General features: G+C 57.7%; 1 protein-coding gene across 11 annotated transcripts in view; it reads right to left on the reverse strand.

The window, feature by feature from the left end:
* The window catches only part of ADGRB2 (adhesion G protein-coupled receptor B2), a 36269-nt gene extending 18474 nt beyond the window's left edge, over positions 1–17795 (reverse strand). For 9 of the 11 annotated variants that reach the window (XM_080656262.1, XM_080656267.1, XM_080656264.1 and 6 more), the window contains exons 1-2: positions 17386–17562; positions 9895–10702 (exon numbers count right to left, since the gene is read on the reverse strand). In XM_080656262.1, the coding sequence (XP_080512388.1) occupies positions 9895–10687 (793 nt within the window). In that variant the 5' untranslated portion in view covers positions 10688–10702; positions 17386–17562. Of the gene's footprint in view, positions 1–9894; positions 10703–17385; positions 17563–17670 lie in introns of those variants that run through there. The other 2 variants (XM_080656260.1, XM_080656259.1) reach the window with 2 other exon arrangements.
* Between the last annotated feature and the right edge of the window lie 1320 nt (positions 17796–19115).

Here is a 19115-nt window from a genome sequence, read left to right on the forward strand (position 1 = left end):
GGCGCTGTGTTTAAGGGAACCCAAGAGGGCTGTGCTCTTCCTGGCCCCTGGCGCCCAGTCCAGGCTCTGCATCAGAAAGAAGCTCTTCCTGGCCGGGCGTGAAGAGTGGCCACCCTGAGCAAACTGCTGTCCAGTGGGCCTTCGACTGCCACTCAGCCCAGCTTCCAGTCTCATCAGCGCCAGGCCCTTCGCTCCACTTCAGCCGCCGGTCCTAAGACCTGCTCTGCATCATCCCCAGAACTTCACCATCTCTGCCTCCGGACCCACAAACCCCTTTGGAGTCAGGCAGGCCTGGATCCCGACTGGGGTGTGGACACTGCCCAGCTGTGTGACCTTGGGCAAGTGCCGCTGCCTCCCTGACCTCATTTTTACACAATATGACACAATATTCGAATACTCCCTAACAGCAGGCCACGAAGCCCTCAGCACACTGCTTGGCACATGGCGAGTGCTCAGGAGGCAGGAACTGTCTGGTTTATTTTTATCATATCCCCTCCCCTCCCAACTCCCCCCCTCCTTCACCCACACATGCCGCCCTTCAGCCCCTGGGCCTCCTCCCTTTGAACAGTATCTGAGGGGCCTCCTGGCCTCACTTTGGGCCCTACCTCCATCGGGACCACTGAGAAGGTGTTGGTGCCACGCCTGCCAGCTTCTGAATCTGCTCACCCAGCCCTCCCACCACACCCGCTCAGCCAGTCCCCCACCCTGGAGCCGTGTGACAAGCCGCCTTCTCCACACCCACCCCCAGGCTGCTGAAGAAATCCACAGCTGTGCCAACTGGCACCACGACAGATTCAGGCTGCACATCCGCTGGGCACCCAGGCTTCTCAGCAGCCCTTCTCGGCTCCCTGCCTTCCCCATTCCCCACCTTGCTGGCTGTATCAGACCTTCACCTCTCTCCTCAAGCCCATGTCCACCCACTCCCTCAGTGACAAGCTCGTTACAGAAAAAGCTGAAGCTATAATACAGGAGAACCCCCTCACACACACTTCCTGTCCCACCCCTCCACCTCCCAACTTTCCTGCAGCTCTTCTCCTCACAAAGGCCAGCCCCTCGGCTGGTCCCGCATCCCACTCCTCCACTCTTCCCAGGAGGGCTCCATCCATTTCCCCTCTCCCATCAGCATTCCGTCAGCGTTTTCTCCTCATTGCAGCCCAGGAATGTGCCCAGGCCTCCTCCATTTTGCAGGGAGCCCTCCTTTGACCCTCCATCCTCCTCCGGCCACTGCCCTCTGGCTCCTCTTCACCATCAAGGAGTGGGTCACAGCTGGCACTCCAGTTTCTCACCTGCCACTCACGTCCTGGCTCAAATGTCACCTCGCCTGCTAATCCACTGCAGTCTGGCTTCTGACCGCATCTTTCTGCTGAAACGATTCTTGACAAAGTCACCCACGCCTCCTTGCTACTAAATCCTATGGACACTTCGCAGGCCTCGTCTCACTTGACCCCTGGGCAGCATTTGTCCCCGTGGATTCTTCCTGCCTTGACACACTCCCTCCCCTGACCCTCCTGCTTTCCTCCTGCCTCTGGCTCCTCGGGCCCAGTCTGCCTACTGGTCCATCTTCCTGCTGCTTCAGGCATCCACACTGTCCTGTTTTCACTGCACACTCTGCGTCCCTGCTCCAGGCTTCATTAACCCCTCTGAATGGCTGCTGCCAAGCCATTATCCCAGACGGCTCCCCCCACTCCCTCCCTGCTTCACTCCTGTCTAGTCTGCTGCCTCCTGAATAGGTCTCCCGACGTGGGTGGGGGCGGGGAGGGCTCACACTCAGCATGTTCAAAACAGGATCATCATCTCCTCTCAAACCTCCACTGCTTATTCCCCAACCTCTTTGCCTAGAAAACTCCTACTTGACCTTCAAAACCCACCTCAAATGATCCCTCATCTGTGAAGTCTTCTTTGTCCCCCACTTCCCAGGCAGAATTGGCTGCCCCCTCTTCTGTGTGCCCTCTCCTCACAGATGATTCCATCTTCTGACTGTCTGAACTTCCTCCCACCCATGAGCCGTTTGAAGGAAAGCTGTGTGTGAGCCATCTCCCTGGCCGCAGTGAACGCCCGCACAGAATCCGGTCCAGGAAATATCAATAAACACGCTGCTCCTAAGCTTCCTCCCCCCACCTCATGGCAGGGTCACTGGAAACAGTTATTTATAATCTTGAATATCAGCTTTGCCCAGCAACCATCCACCTATTTATTAATGAACCTGACACCCATTTATGAATAAACATTCTAGAGAAGCCTTCAATCTGTTGCAAATTGAGCCAAGAATCCCCTTATCCAGCTCCTGTTTTGGTGTCTTGACCATCATTGTGACAAAAACACCCCACCAGCCTGGCACCCAGGAAGACCATCAAGCAGGAAAAAGTGACAGAGCAGTCTGACCTGCTTGTCCTGCACTCACTGCTTCCTGTGGTCTCCAGTCCTCTGCTCAGCACTCGCCAGCCGTGTGCAGGCCAGCCCCACAACATAACCAGACATGATGGTGGTGTTTGCTGCAACTCACCCTAATTGAAAATCACATGTCCCAGGTCCAGCTTGAGTCCCTCTCCTAGCCTCCTGGGCTGGCCAGAGAGGGGAAGGAACTCCAAGGCCACACAGCAGGGGCCCACACCGACTGCCCTCCCTCCACCCCATCCCACCTTCCTCAGAGGAGTGGCCAGCTATTTATTTCCCCCACCTGTGAGCGCCAGTTAAGGGGGAAGAAGACAGATAGGGCTAGAGGTGTCACCTACTGAAACAAACGTTTATTCAGCATCTACCACGTGCAGGCCCCAGCCAGCTTGGCTCAGGGCCCAGAACAGGCGGAGTCTGTGAGGAAGCGGAGCCAAGAGGACAAGGAGGGGCCTAGGAAGGGGTGCGAGCACCCCTAAAACTCCCAAGTGTCCCACCCAGTGAGCTTGAGGCCTTACTGGACCAGGGACTCTGATGCTCTCAGACCTGCCATCTGTCAGTTTTCCCACCTGGCTGCCTAACGTGGGCACAGACAGACCTGCTGCCTGGGACAGGCTTCCCGGATCAACTCCTGACCGGTTCTGCTTTGTTTTGAAGAAGGTATAACCCTTACTACACAACTGCTACGTGCCAGTCGCCGTGCCCTCTTCATCAGCTCATTTCCCCCTCGTTAGGACGGGTTCTCCCATTCCCTAGTAAGGAACGAGCCTCCAAAGCCTCTCACTGGAGAGAGGCTGATGGGGATTCGAACCCAGGCCTGTCTGACTCTGGAGGCCGTGCTCTGTCCACTGAACTGCGCTGGCTCTGACAAAATGCAGCTCCACTTGGACCTCCTCCAAGACACCTTTCCCAATTCCCAGGGGACCCCAAGTCACTCCCTCGCCCCACCAAAGCCCCTCAGACTTGCCTCTATGATCCTGTTTCTCACCACTCTCTAACTGTTCCTTTGCACATCTACCCCCGCTCCCCCACCCCCCAAGGTGAGCCTGATTCTCCTCTGCAGGCTCCAAAGTGATTGTCTAGGCCAGTGGTCGGCAAACTCATTAGTCAACAGAGCCAAATATCAACAGTACAACGATTGAAATTTCTTTTGAGAGCCAAATTTTTTAAACTTAAACTTCTTCTAATGCCACTTCTTCAAAAGAGACTCGCCCAGGCCGTGGTATTTTGTGGAAGAGCCACACTCAAGGGGCCAAAGAGCCGCATGTGGCTCACGAGCCGCAGTTTGCCGACCGCTGGTCTAGGAGTCTGGCTCCAGACACACTCCTCTGCTGAGGAACCTTCAGTGGCTCCCAGTGCTACAGCTGCCGTGTCAACCTCTGAGCCTGGCGTGTTCTGGCCCCTACTGGCCTGCCCAGTCCTGTTCTCCCCTGCCCATGAGGCAGCCAAACACACTGGCGGGCCATGTGGGGAGTGGGAAGGACATCGATGTAGGAGCAAGGCCAATGTAGGTCTGATTCCCAGCTCTGCCACAGTCTTGCTGTGTGCCCTTGGGCAAGTCGCCTCACCTCTCTGAGCTTAAAAATCTTCAACTGAAAATAAAGATGACACTTTCTATCACAGGTGCACTGTGAGAATAAAAGGAAACAAGAGTTATGGCCCACATGGAGTATAATAACCTCTCAATGAAAAGAAGCTGCCACCCCCTCTTGTTTTCCCTTGAATATACAAATGCTCCCCTCCCTTCTTCCACGTCAGTCTGCCAACGTTTTCTACATGTCAAGTGCCACCTCCTCCAGGAAGCCTTCCTAGGCTGACCACACAGGGGTTTGGGTATGCTGGTCCCTTCTCTGTGGCTTAGACCCCAAGCTGCCTCCTGCTGTAGCTGAGTATCCGGGACTTATCCCTCTTGTGAGCCCTGAGGGAGGGTCTCAATCTCCCTTGCCCATCTTATACAGGGGACCTAGCTCTGAGCAGCCAGACTCAAGACAGGCATTCAGCAAACATGGGCCAGATATCTCTGAGGGCCCCTCCACCCATCCATACAGGAGCCATTCTTGTCTCGCCTCTGGCACTGGCAGGCAGGGTGGGCACAAGCTCTCTGCCATTTGAGCAGGACTGCAGACTCTGTCCCCCAAACTCCACACAGTCCAGCCTCCTCAGCTTCTTTTGTCAGGAACTTGTTAAAAATAACCACGATAATAATCACTTCCACAGAGAGCGGTGCGATTTACAAAGCAGTCCCCAGGCGCTCGGCATCCTCCCTGAGGCTGACCTCACAGCCCTGAGGAGGCACCAACTGATCCGCATGACATGCGGCTCCCCAGCCCCAGCAGTTGCTTCTTGTACCCCTTAATGCGTCAGAATCCCAGGGGTGCAGGGGCAGAGGGAGGTGGCTTCTGAAACCTCTAGGCTCTGCCTCCACCGTTCAGGCTGGGTGTCCCTCTGAGACCAGAAACCCAGCCACAAAGCCAACCCCCCTCCAATGACTTCCTCCCCAAGCTGCTGGCCTATCTGTCCAGCCTCCCAGCAGAGCTAGCTGGGTCCCTGCCACCAACCCCACGTGGCCAGCAGCTCCTCGAGAGCAGAGACCACATCTGACTCACGCTGTCTCCCTCATGACACCCAACTCCTTGCTGCCTTACTTAAAGCCCTCGGCCAATAGGGTGAGGTCCCAGGGTTTGCAGATGGCAGTCAGAGCCCTGGCCCCATTTCCCACCACTGTGGGGGAGGTAGCACTGTCCAGCAACATCAGTCTGTGTATATCCCCATACCTGGCACACTCCCACCTCCACACCCTCGCACAGACTGTTTCCTCTACCTCGAAAGCCCTTGCTCCTACGGGGTTTCACAAAGCATGCAACAGGAAATGACTTGGGGTGGCTCACAAAAGTGCCATGAAATAGCGCTGGATCGTGGACAGAGGAATGCATCCCCTTTCCAGGTCTCTTTTAATGAGGGTGACTTTTGCCAATCTGCCTGGGATAGTCCAGGTTGCACCTGTTGCCCTGATGTAATTAACAGCACCTCTTCCCGCTCTATAACCTCCCAACGGTCCCGGTTTAGATGATGAAGTATATGGTCACCTTACTTTTAATCCTTCCTAGTGCTTGAAAGATGAAGATTTTAACACCTCCCCCGCACATGCTGATTTCTCTAATAAACTGACAGGAGGGACAAGCATTTCGATAGAATTTGATAACGTCGTTTTGTTTACACTGTGGTTGTTTTTGGTTATCTTCTCTTTCAGAGAAGTGAGGCACTTTTTCCATTTATGATATAAAATTTCTTTTCAATAAAAAGAATTTTAAAAGCCTGTCAATTTAAGGAAAAATGTCACAAGCTAGTGAATTCCTATTCACTCCTCAAAACCCAACTCAGAATCACCTTCTTTAAACTGCCTTCTCATCCCTTTGTGGTTTAATCTCTTACCCTTCCTCTCCCTTGACATCAGCACATGTACATCATACCTATGACACTAAATTATGACAACAGTCAACTATTTCGTAAGGACGAACCATGTGCCAGACACTGTGCTAAGCACTTACCCACCTTCTCTTGCTTAACCCTGTTATTCTGTGGAATAGCTCTACCATCCCCCTTTTACGGGGGTGAAGAAACTTGCCCGCAGTCACACAGCTAATCAGTGGGGGGTCAGGAATTGAAGCTGGGCTGGGCGACTTCAGCCTGTGGCCTTGACCACACTGTAAACTAGTGGTCACTCTCCCCTACCAAAGGGCAGAAGGGGTGTCTGGTCTACCTTGGATCTCATTCAGTCTGAGGCCTGGCACAAACTGCATTCTGATAAAGAGATGAAGATGTGTGTGATGGATGGGCTGGGGCTCGGCCCATGCTGAGATGTGGGGGGGAGTCTGTGCCCCACTCTCCATCCCGCGATAGAGCACACAAAGCTCCAGCAGCACAGGTCGGGGCTGGAAGGATCTTCCAGGAAACGCACTGCATGTGCTAGGTCTCCTCCACCCCACCCAGAGAGAGGCTCCGCCTCCCCCATGTCTGAGCCCAAAGCAGGCAGGTCGGGCCCCACTTCCTGCCACCAGACCAGGCTGGCCAAGAGCAGGGCCTGAGTGTTGAGAGGAGAAAGGCCAATCCAGGACTGGGCAAGCCAGGTCAGAGGAGACAGGGCTTGAGCTGTGCTTAGAAGGGTTCGGAAGTCCTGGATAAACAAGGGCAAAGGGCATTCCAGGTGAGGGGAACAGCCCGAGAAAAGGTAGGGAGGCTGGAAAGCAGGGAGTTCGGGGGCCAGTGAGGAGCTCTGGTTGAAAGAGTAGGAGAGAATCAGAGGGCAGGCTGAAAAGCAGGTGGCAGCTGGGTCCGGGCTGAGGAGTTTGGGCCACAAAGGACAGTCACTGGGGGCTGGATCAGGGAAGTAACACACAGCAGCAGTGTCAGAAAGGGGATTTGAGCCCAATCTTGCCTCCCTGGCAGGATGCTCAGGAGACCCCAGACCCACCCTGTAGCCATGACTTAGGAATGGAACCCAGATGATGGGGAGACAAGGGTGGGACAGGGCCCCTGGGGGGAGCCAGGGAATGTGGCAGAGGAGGGAGAGGGGTGGTAAGAGTGAAAGACATTCTCTTTCAGGTGTCACTTTGCACAGCTATCCGTTGGCTGATGCCTCCTCAGGAAAGGAGGGTCGGTGGGCAGGAACTGCAGGTTGGTGGCGGGCCCCCCGGAGCTGGGCTCTGCAGCTGGCACCACCTCTAAGACCCACCTTCCTGCCCCGGCCTCTACCAGCCTCCATTCCAATCCTCTACCAAGCTCCTTCCTGCCTGCCTTCCCTTTCTTCCTTTCCCCCCACTTAACAGATTGCAGCAGCAAGATGGCACAAATTTATGGCTCAACTCACCAAAAATAACAAGAGATCTATCAAAGGCAGTTTGCGTGAAATTAACAGGCGCCTGTACCCTCTTGTCAAACGCACTCAGCTCTGAGGCAAGCCCTGGCACTCCACTCCGCCACTGCCTACCAGTTCCAGGCCTCACCGCTCTTCCAGGACCAACAGCCCCACCCCACCTGGCCTTGCCATTGACCCTACTCGGGGTGTCCCAGAGGAGGTGAGCACAGCTCTCTGCCCCAGTCCCTGGCGAAGGGGCCAGGAGGAGGGTCCTATCTTCACCACTATCCCCACCAATCTTGTTCTCAATCTGGCAGCTCTGTGTGCCATCCGGTCCTCCTACAGTTGGTACATGTGTCCCGCTGGCCCGTGGGGAGGAGGTGAAGAGAAGCGTGGAGATGAGGCCACAGGCTTGGCAAAGGTTGTGCTGCCACCAGGCACAGAGTGCCCTGGGCCCTGATGATGTCACTGGCCCTCAGACACTCCCTGCCACATGGACTAAACTGAGTCTTGCCCCAGAGTGGCAAAAGGGAGGTGGTGGCAGAGAGGAAGAGTCTCTTGTTTACCAGGGGAGAGAAAGAGGCTATGCCGGCCCAGCTGTGAGCCCCAGCATGTTGTGTGAGCCCACTTATGATGGCTGATGCCCATCACTCCCTGCAACTCCCCGCAGGGCCTTCCTGCAGGCAAACCCACGGAGCAGCCTGGAAACATGCCAAGCAGGACAAGGGACATAAACAGAGTCAAGCTTGGGAACAGCTGGGAGCCCAGAGCTCCCTGCTCAGAAAGGATACCAGGCCTCATGTCCAAGGATAACCAGCATCCAACCTCCACCCATCCTCAGTCCCAGAGGCTGCGGCAGAGGCTGGGATGATGGTGCCCTTCCTATAACCAGTCTTCTCTGATCCCCAAAGACACCCTAGCTACCAACCAACCCCTGCTTCCGGCTTCAACCAAGCCCAGCTGGCTGCTCCTGGCTCCGTGCTTCACATGGCAGCCTGCCCAGATGGTGCCTGCCCAGGAGGGCAGAGCCGTGCTCCATCCACTACAGACCACTGGGCCGATGGACCACAGGGAAAGCCAGACAAAAGAACACACCCTCTGCTGAGCATGATGGAGGCCCCCACAGAGTGACAGGCAGTGGCGGCCAGGCAGGAAGAGCCATAAACCTCCTGATATATGCCTGGCACTCTCCACAGATGTTCGACAAAGAGGGGAAATTCAATTTCTTCCTGCAGGCACTAAATCCCAGGCCAGCCTCCAGGGCCTGCAACCTGCCCACGGCCTAGCTGTCACTGGGACAGCTTCATTGACCACTGTTAAGAGGCCAAGCTGGCCTAGGACAGAGGCCAGGGCAAGGCCATGGGGCACTTGCCAAGGTTGGGCACAATGCCAGATGTCTCATGGGGGAGGCTGAGAAGCCCCTCCCCAAAAGGATTGTCGTGATAAACACGCCCTCTTATTAATTCAGGGATATCTCCCCATTTCGCGGACAAGAAATTGGTGCCAGAAAGGGGGGTCCACTCCAGGTAACAGTCAAAAGTGGTGCCCAACTCCATGACTCCAGCCTCCAAAGCGGGGATGGGGACAGATCCTACTCCTCCAATACTCCTAGCAGCCCTCCCGCGAGCCCCACTGCCTCCCTGTGGTCCTCTCTCAGTCTGATCCAGATGCCCCTTCTGACTTATATCCCTGCGTGACATCCTCATGAGAGTCGGCCAATACCTATTATCCCAAATGGGGAAACTGAGGCCCAGAGAGGGGAGGGAACTTCTCGTTAGTACCAGAGCTAAGAATCAGATCCCAGATCTGCCTCCCTCCCACCCAACTCCCTGCCAGGGCCCAGCACTGGTCAGCAGGCACACAGGGTCCAGCTGAGGAGTTTGGAGCCTTGAAGCAGCAGGAAGAAGGATTGGCAGACGGGAGCTGGAGTGGAAGCAGGAGAAGGCAGGACTCAAGGGCTCAGAGAACTTTTGCCCAGTCAGCAGGAAGCTCTAGCAGCTGGAGGCCTCAGTCCCAGGTGGGCCCAGAGTGGGGAGACAGTGGATGCTGGGAGCTGAGCCAGCCCAGCCCTCCAAGGCAGCCTGGAAGCTCGGGCCTCTCCACCCAGGCACATTCTTCTGCAGCTCCTTCTGCCCCGACCGTGGGGCCACCGCCAATAATCAGTGACCCATGTGGGCAGGAACACAGCCCCGCTCCCTGCTACTCCAGCCTCCAGGCACACTTGTCAACTTGCCATGCCAGGGCCTTCCACAGCCACTCCAGTTTTGTGCCTTTGTACACACTGCTCACTCGGCCTGGAATGCCCTCACCACTCCTTTGGCTTGGCGCGCTTCCACCTGACCTTCAGATCTCTGCTCCTTTTCACTTCCTCCAGGAAGCCTTCCCTGACTGCCCATTTAGGCAGTCCCCTCCCTGGGTTTATCATAATCACTGTCTGATCTGTGCTCCCCTTCATCCACCCAGACTGCAAACTCTTTAAGGGGGAGGTGTAACCCTAATCCATTTTGATGACCCCAACATCTAGACAAGGCTGGGCACAGAGGAGACATGGGTGAACAGCTATATGGATCTTCCAGGATGGGCACCAGCAGGCGGTACCATCAGTCCCCTGGACACAGGCACCCCACCCTGGCCCTGCTCAGACTCACCATATCTCATCTCGGTTGTGAACAGGTCATTGCTGCTCCCCGAGTGCAAATCGGTCTCAGCAGATGGGGGTGGGCCCCCAGGCACCAGGGCATTGGACAGGGTGTGGGCAGCAGGGGGACCTAGAGGTGTGGTGGTGGCAGGGCTGGCCCCAGCCTCACCAGGGCAACTGCAGCCCGGCTGGGCAAAGCCACAGGCCCTGCCAGCAGCACGGCCACACTCCTCACTCCAGCGACAGAGCACACCGCAGGTGAACTGGCTGGAGTTGTTGTTGTTGATGAGCAAGACCTCGACAAAACGGAAGGCCAGGGCTGTCGGTGCCAGAAGGCGCCGGGCCTCCGAGGGCTCAGCCGACAGGCACAGCTGCACGAAGTTCTTGTCGAAGTGCAGGAAGGTAAAGGGGCCTGAGCCACCGCACAGCTCCAACCCCGCTGCTTCCTCCTCCTCCAGCCGCCCCACTTCCGACTCCACCTGGGCCACCGCCTCCTCCGAGCGAGGCCGCAGGCAGGTGAAGTTGACCAGGTAGTGGTCCAGGGGCAGCAGGCGGGGTGCAAAGTGGGTGCACACCTCCTCCTGGCGGTTGAAGCGCAGGTAGAGGGAGTACTTTGTGGGGTCAGGGTTCTCCAGCGTCCAGGAGCAGCCCGAGGCGATGGTTGGAAAGAGGTCCTGCAGTGAGAAGGCCCCGTAGAGCACGCCGGAGGCCAGGGCGGAGCAGGCACTGGGGTCGGGGTCGAAGGCGGCGGCCAGGCGCAGGGACAGAATCACAGATAGTAAGAGGGGACAGGCTGGGGTCATCCTATGTCCCTTGCCCTGTGGAGAGAGACAGTGTCAGTGGCTCGAGGCACAGCCAGCATGAGCTCTGAATCTCCTGTGGCTAAACTGCAGGTAGTGGGCCTCGTGGTTAAGGCTACCTGTATGATCTTAGACAAGGGACTTGGCCTCTCTGAGCCTCCGTTTCTTACCTATAGAATGAAGACAGGGGAGAGTGCCTGGAATCTCGTGCGCACTTAAACGTTCGTTGTCATTGTTACTGTTATCCTATGGTCCTCGGTCAGTCCCATCAACCACAAGCATCTCAGCTTGACAATAGGACCCAGCCCCACCCCCACCACCCAACTTGTATTCTCCAGAACTGTTGCTCCCCATCACAGTGTATCATGGGTAATCCAGCAGTAATTGTCAAAGTAGCGATGTCTGATGATTTGCTTTTTTATAAATCAAAGCGATTCAAGGTTATTCCTGGAACAAGGTCAATTCTCACTCACTTGCTTTACTGAGTGGGAGAAAAAAGGGGGCGTGACCACCAGTGTGCCAGAGACTGCATACAACCTGAGCCATGCCCATGGGAAGACATCACATGTATGCACATCAACAGTGTTGCTGCTGTGGATTTCCTGGTGGAAATGAGCAGGAGTGGCATCTGCAAAATGGGTGCAATAATTCCCCACAAACCCATCTTCCCCTCCCGTCTTGGGTTATCCTCCCACGCCTGGCTCAGGGCCTACCCCCAGTGAGGCCACCATGCCATCTCCCTGCTCTTAGCTCCCACAGCCCTGGCCTGAAAGTCCACACCACCCAATCATGACCTCTGTCCCTTGCTATTTCCCCAAGGCTGGCTCAAATCTCATGAGTCTTCAGGGACCTAAGAATGGAAATCAGAGTTCATTGATTCCACATTCACCCCCAAAAATGCTGCCCTAAGGTGAGCTCCCAGCAAGTGTGAATATCCTCTAGGTGTGGGGGGAGCAACAGAACCCAAGTCCAACCCTGACAGACACACCAGGCAGTCAGGCCAGAGTGGACAAGAGCTGGTGACGGGGCACAGTCCTCACTAACCAGGACACAGTCACTGCCCACAGCCTGCTCAGGCCCACTTCCAGCCCTGCCCCCAAATCGATCCACACTGCCTCCTCCTCCGTGTCCACAGCATAGCTCACAGCACTGGATGGGCCCCTGGAGCCTGCTTGTTCCACATTAGAGGAAAAAAGATGAGGCTCTGAGAGGGGAGGCAGCCTGTTCAAGATCACACAAGAGTGGCCAAGCTGGAACTGGAGTTCAGGACCTGCGGCCCCGGAGTGGGTTTCTCTCTCATCCACCAATAGCCTCTTGCTCAGTTCCCTTCCTTGCTCAGGCTTCAGGCCTGATGGACAAGCCATTATCTCTGGGAACTGAATCACAAACAGGAATATTCACAGTTATGGCTAGATTTTCCTAAGACAAAGCTGCTCCCCAGGGAGAGAGTTCCCCTCAGCTGTTCAGGAGTCTAAATCGTGGCTGGAGGTTGGGGGAGGGGGCAGGAATTAGAACTTCAGAATTCCCATCCCTGTATAGAAGGGAGCTCCTCGCTGCGCCAGATCCCATATGCTACAATTCTGAGCCAGGCCCAAGCCCTAGTCACAAGTTAGAGTGGTGGGGGCAGGCAAGCACTAGGCAGCCCAATTTACTGGGGAGGAACTACCCCACCCTCCTGCAAAGACCCTCCTGGAGTTTTTCAGCAGAAGTCAGACAAGGCTATGTCTCCACTGTCCCCCCAGAAAAAGGAACCAGACTCTTGGTCTTCCCCACCCTGCATCATCCCTGTCCCAAACTGTTCAGCCCACCCATCCTGCTGCAGCACCAGCAAAGCCAGCAGCTGATAATGACTGACATCCAATCCCCCCCGCTGTCCCCAATTATTTTTAAGCAGGCTGCAAAATTCAGGCCATGGCTGGGGCTCAGCAGAGGGGAGGTGGGAGCTCATTATAATTGGCCTCGCCTCCCCCACTTAGAGCAGGTGGGAAATCTCCCCACACAGACACAAACACACATGAGCTTGAACATCCCTGGACCCGATAGGCATATACACAAAAGCATGGATGCATATTTAGACAGGTGATCACAGGTGTTCTGCGTGTACAAAGATTCACATGCACATAGATGAGTGTAGACCACTGATGTGGGAACTCACATGCACACAGGACTGTGCACATTCACATGTATGAGGGTATAAAGAGCCAAACGTTTGTTCACAGAGGCAGAGATGCAATGTACTCTCCAGTGTGAACACACACAGGTATTGGGTTCTCTGAGGCTCAGGATATGACAGCTAAGGGTCAGGCAGGAGCTGATCTGCTGCTCCTTCCTGTTCCTTGAAGCCTCTTGGATCCCCGCTGCTACCTACTCCATAGTCCCAGCTCCCCCACCTCCAGGGCCTCCACTGCGCCCTATTCCATAGTCCAGACCCACCAAGAAGCACTAGGTCCACATCCTTCAGAGCCACAGTGTAGCTTCTCCAGGATTGAGGCACCTCTTAACCAGCCCAAACCCCTCCTCTACTCAGTCTCCTTCAGACACCCCTTCACACCAATTCCAGAATTTCACCCCGAGTATGTATGAGCCTCACTGTTCCTGCTGTGGCATATGACTTTTTCGGGGCCCCTCTTTATATCACTCTCCACACACGAAATAATGCAAGGAGCCCAATTCCAGGTGAGGTCAGAGAGAGCCTTCCCTGGGAGGGGACCTAGCCTCACAGGCGCCTAAGTAGTTATTAGCCATGACTGACCTCCCTGAGCATGGATCCCTGCCCACCCACCCCCCCCCCCCCCCCCCCCCGCCCATTGTATGCACCTTCTCCTTCAGCCTCACAGAGGCAAGCACAGGGAGAGGGCTCACAAGTTCCCTCCCCCTCCTGTCCTCCTTCCTCTCAGAACCTCACAAACTCTCCCCTCTTTCCTGCTGAGGTCAACTGCTGCCTCTGGGAAGGTTCTTTGGGTTGAACCACAATTTGCCACCTGTAAGCCCACAACCCTCCATGCACAAGAACTAACTAAACAGGAGAGGCAATGAGGTCAGCTCTGAGAAAGCACTTCCTGGATCTGGAAGTTAATGGAGAGAAGAATCAAAAGGCCTCCTCCATCAGGACCTCAATGGGCTGAGATGGGTGAGTGGCTGGAGGGAGTAATCTCAGTCTCAGGGACCTCCATCCCACCCCCACCCTCCTCAGGCTAACTTCCCCGCCTGTCTGCCGCCTCCCAGCAAACCTAGGAATCCTATCCTCTGCCCAAGCACACTCAGGCCCCCTGGTTCCCAGATCCCACAGGCCTGCCCAGCCTCGGACTTCCCTTCTGCACCAAAAAGGGAGTCAGTGTTTCGCAGCAGCCGGAAGGACCAAGACAGGACTCGGGGTGGGTGGACAGCAGAGCGGCGGGGTGGGGCACCTCAAGTCAAGGACTGGGTCTCTAGGGAACCCCAGGATCGACCGACCCTTTTCCGCCCGGCCAGCTAGGAACAGGGGAAGCTGGGTGGCCGGGAACCGGGAGCCCTGGCCGCGATGGGGGGAGGGGCGCGGCGGTGCGCTAGACGGTCGAATTTATCCACCCGGCAGCTCCAATTCGCCCGCCTGTCACTCACCCTCCACCTCCCCGGTGCTCGCTGCGGGCCGAACCCAGGCCGATGCGCGGGCAGAGACCCCAGTCCCGGCCTCTGAGGCCCCTGCCCACGCACCTGCGGGGGCGGGGGGAGGGGGAGAGGGAGACCGGGAGGGGCGGGGTCCTCAAGGGCCCCCTCTCCTTGAGCTCTGGCATCCAGGAGGGGGCACACCCTCCATCCAGCCTCAGGAGCTGGTGGGCAGAGCCGGAGGGAGGGGGCGAATCGCCCCCCAGGCAGCCCCTCCCTCCAGACTGGCAGAGAGTCGCTCCACCTCTCTCGCGAGGGTCTCTCTGTCCCGGAGGGGGCCTCCTGGGGGCCTCCAGCAGGCCATAAGGAGGGGGTTGAGGGACGGCCCCCAGTCCCCCGGGGCGGAGCCGCGTGGGCGGCGGGGGAGGGGGCGGTGACTCAGCCGCCCTCCGCCCGCCTCCCCGGAACTTTGCAGCAGCTGGAGCCGCCGTTGCTACAGGAACCGAAAGCTTTTGTTCCCCAATGTCAGGGCTGCCAGGGCAAGAGGGAGGCTGCCACTCCCAGGTGGGACCCAGGCCTGGCCACACTGCCTGCAGGACTTCCAGCCAAACAGAACATCAGAGCCCTTCACTCACGCCAAAGCCAGGCTTCTTCAAACTCTTGGGGCCCTCGGGTCAGGTGGCCCCCTAACTCTGATATGGAGTGCTAACTGCCCTGGAAAGTTACTGATGGCATCTGACCTGGGGAGAGGGGGGATGGAGATGTCTCTGTGCCCCATGTGCTCCTCTGTGACTGATTTCCCACGTGGGCACCCCCCTAACAGGCAGCCTATATTTGGGGACCGTGACTTGTATTTATCTCACCTGCCAGCCTCTACACCTGAACAAGGACCCCAGCAACCCTGAACAGAGCTGAGCCCGGAGTGGCCCAGTAGGGTGCTAAAGGATGGATGAGGAAGGGGGAACAACAGTCAAGGCTCCCTGGACCCACTTGTGGTGGCTGAGGTGTTTTCTGGCTTCCTTATCCTGGGGGTTGTAGTGAAGTCACTAGGACCTAGTCTGCATTTCTCCTCTGGGATTAGGAGTGGAGTAGAGAGGGGCCTGACCTTGGCCTTGAAGAGAAACAGCCCAGCACACCTATTATCATTGAGCATTATTAGGTGCCAGACACTCTATACAAACAATCTAACTTCATTCTCTCAGCAACTACATGAGGCAGTTATCACTGACCCATTTTATAGAAGGCCAACTGAGGCTCAGAAAGGTTATGTAGCTTGCCTAGGTCACACACCTTTTGAACCCAGGTCCTCTGACCAAAAGCTGCGTCCCTAACTACTTACTCGGCTCCATTACCTGGGGGTTGGAAGGGAGGAAAGAGGGCAGAGACCTCACTTTGTTGCCTACCGGGACCTAGTCAGGACCTCACTTTGTTGCCTATGGGGACCTATTCCTTCCTAAAGAGTGTGGGGGAGGGGGCGGGGGGGAAAGGGGTGCAGACAAGGGGAAGAGAAAAAGAGAAGGGAAGAAAAGGGGAAAATCTCCGTCAATCTTGGTCCAGGGGAGACCTTTCTCATGCTTCCACCACCACCTGGGCATACCCTGTACAGAGTCCACACTGACCACCACCCCTGTGGCAGCATGGGGGACACTCCCCAGTTGGCTGCTGGTCCAGGGGGCCAGGTGGACTCCCCCACTGCCTACCCCATGCCCAAGCAAGTCAGAGTCCACCTATGCCCCCACCTCCCACCTGGTGCGGACTGCCCTCGGGTAGACAGACAGAGGCTCCCTGGGGACAACTGCCCAAGCCCAGACAAGCCCATCTCAAATCCAGGGGCCAGTCCTGCTGGCCTGTGCTCAAGGGACTTGTGAATTGCTACTAGGATGAGCCTTCTCCTCCACCCCACCCACCCCACCCCAAAGTACACGGCCTGAAGGACCAGAGCAGTTTCGGCAGGGGTAGCACAAGGGAGCACCCAGCCTCGCCCAACCGCCTCTCCACAGGGACTTCCCAGCGCTAATCCCGCAGCCAACGCTGCTGCTCGGGCTGCGGAAATCTGGGGTTGCTGGCTAATGGAAAAGGGGGTGGTGGGTCCAGGGCGGCGGGCAGGGGGCGCCAGAGGACGTCCCGGGGCCCCGGCCGGCAGCTGGCAAGACGGGCTGGCGGGCAGTATCTCTTGGCCCGGGAGCCCCTCCCCCCGCCAGCGCCAGACCCTTCGCCCGCTCTACACCCGCCGCGGGGAGGACTTCCCTGGGACCCAGCCGACTGCGGGAGTGGCCGCCAACTTCAAAGCCTACAGCCCCCTCCCGCGCCCATCATGCCAGCCCCCAGGGCTGCGGGAGAGTGCGTTTGGTCCCCGGCTCTATGCCCCGGGGGTGGGAGGAGAGGCATGGAGGGTGGACAGACAGACTCCAGCCAAAGATGGACACGGGAGCCAGGGATGCAGGGCCAGTCGAGATCCTGGCTGGAGAGGAGGGGGCTCTGAGCAGACGTGGGGGACACAGCCCCAAGTCAGGCTGAGGGGGAGGGGACTTGCAGCAGAGATTGGCGAGGGATGGCGGGACACGGGTCAGATATGGGGGGAAGGGGCAATAGGACAGAAATAAGAGGGGAAGCATGGTCGGGTACCGATGCGGGGCAGATGGGGACAGGAAGGACTCCGGGCAGAGATGAAATGGAGGAGAGGAGCAGGGTCCGGCATCCAGACGAGGAGGGGGGATTGAAGGGAGTGACATAATCGAGCTGTAGGTTGGACAGGGGGTTCTCATGAAGGTGGGGGCGCACTACCCGGATCCACACAGAGATAGGGAGAGACTGGAGACAGCGATGGGGTAAGGTCTGGGTCAGGATGGGGTGGGGGGCGCTTTAGCAAAGATGGGTAAGGGGGAGGGGACAGGAAAGGGACTCAGCAGAGATCAAGGGGACCTCGGCCCCAGGCATGTAAGTTCTCAAAGAGAGGGGAGTGGTAGGTAGATGCCGAATGAAGTCAGTTCGAGCAGGGGAGAAATCAGCAGAGATGGGTAAGGGAGCGCCCCGAGTCCGGGCTAGTGCGGAAACTCCGGACCCCGTAGGGAGGGCTCGGGAAGGGCCCGCATCGGGGTCTGGGGCCGAGCACTCACCTGGGCGCCGTCAGCAGCAGGAGCGGGGGCCGGCGCTGGCGGAGGCGACCCAGGGGCACAAGTTTGCCATCCCTAAGGCGGGGGCCTGGCCGAGCGCGGGGCAGCTCGTAGCAGCCGCGCGGAGGGCCGAGGCTCCCGATGCACGGAGCGGCGGGTGCAGAAAAGGCGCCGCGGAGCAACGCGGGGCGGGCGGGCGGGCGGGCGCCCGGCCAGGCGCGGGCTCCTGCCGCCGCCCCCCACCCCCGGTCCCCACTCCCCCGCCCGATCACCGTCCGCGTCTCGCACCGCCTCCTATTTGCGGGCGGCGGCTGCAGCCCCGGACTCTGGAAGCCGGCGCCGCATCCTCCTCGGTCTCCAAGAGCCGCCGCAGCTGTCTCTGCCACCGCCTCCGCCGCCGCTGCCGAACCGGGTTCCTCCGGCTGCTCCGGCCGCTGCCCGCAGCGCGCGCCAGGCCGAGTGACGGCCGAGGCGGGACGCGGCGCCTGCGCGGGCCGGACCCGGGAGGGGGCGCGCGCCGCGCCGGGCGCTAGGAGCCGCGGGAGAAGGGGCGGGGGGCGGGGGCGACGTACGCCGCCTCCTGTTACAGGGGGAGCAGCGCCAGCCGAGCCAAGCGCGCCCTCCCCTCCCCGCCCTGAGCCCCAGGCGCCGGCGCGGGAGAAGCCCAGGGTAAGCCCCCGCCCCGCCCAGGGCCTCCCCAACCAGCAGAATGAGGCGATCCGCGGCGCCCCTCCAGCGATACCCTAGGCTCGAGGCATCGCAGTCAGCCAGGGTCTCAGGGGCCCTGGGGACTGGAGCATTTGCTCACCCTCCACCCCCGCCCCCATGTGCATTGCAAATTGCATATCCCGGTGCATGCAGGTGCCACTCATGTGCGCTGAACTTTGCATATGCTTATGCATACAGGTGCCTTATGTGTGCACTGCAATGGTCACTGGCTCTGTGCATGCAACTGCTACACACATGCACGGTGTGTTTACATATGCTCAGGTCCCGAATTCATGTTGCTTGTTATTGTCTGTAGAGATGCTATTTGTGTGCAAGCTTACAAGTGCCACATATGTGCTGAGTGCTGTGAGTCACTTGTATGTAGGAGTCACATATGTACACTGCAGTGTGGTATGTTCGGTGTATACTGTGGTGTAAACTCTGCAATGTTGCATGTCCCTAGGCATGGGGATGCTACACGTGTGCAGTGTGTTACATGTTTTCCTGATTGCCTTGTCTATTCCCATAAGCACCTTTCCCTGTGCCAGGGGCGCCCCCATGTTGCATCTGTTTGTGTAAAAGCAGCAGAAATGTACAGACCCACCCCCTCCCCATCCTGGCACCGTGCCCAGGGACAGTTGGGTTGGGCCAGAGGCCGCATGGTAAAGGCAGCACCCAAGAAAATGCCTGTGGCTCTGGGCCCTGGTTGGGTGGTTTGTGGCCTGGGCATGTTGCCACCAGGAAGATGGGCAGACCAGGGACACACCACTTTGGCCAAAGACAAAGGTTAATCAGATGTCTCTGGTCAGAGAACAAGCCAGCAGGGAGGCAACTTTGCAGTGAGGGTGAGATGGAACCCTACTTTTTAAAGGTTCTCCGTCCAGGAAAGGACCAAACGTGGGAAGAAGGAAGTCCCAGTCCGCCCAATCCCAACCCCACTTCTCCACTGAAGCCCCTTGAGTTGTGTCTCCCTGGAGACGGGGGTAGGATGAGAAGACTCCACCTCTCCCAGGGCAGGACCAGAA

This window comes from Plecotus auritus (assembly GCF_963455305.1).
Source record: "Plecotus auritus genome assembly, chromosome: 2".
In the NCBI taxonomy this organism is placed as follows: domain Eukaryota; kingdom Metazoa; phylum Chordata; class Mammalia; order Chiroptera; family Vespertilionidae; genus Plecotus; species Plecotus auritus.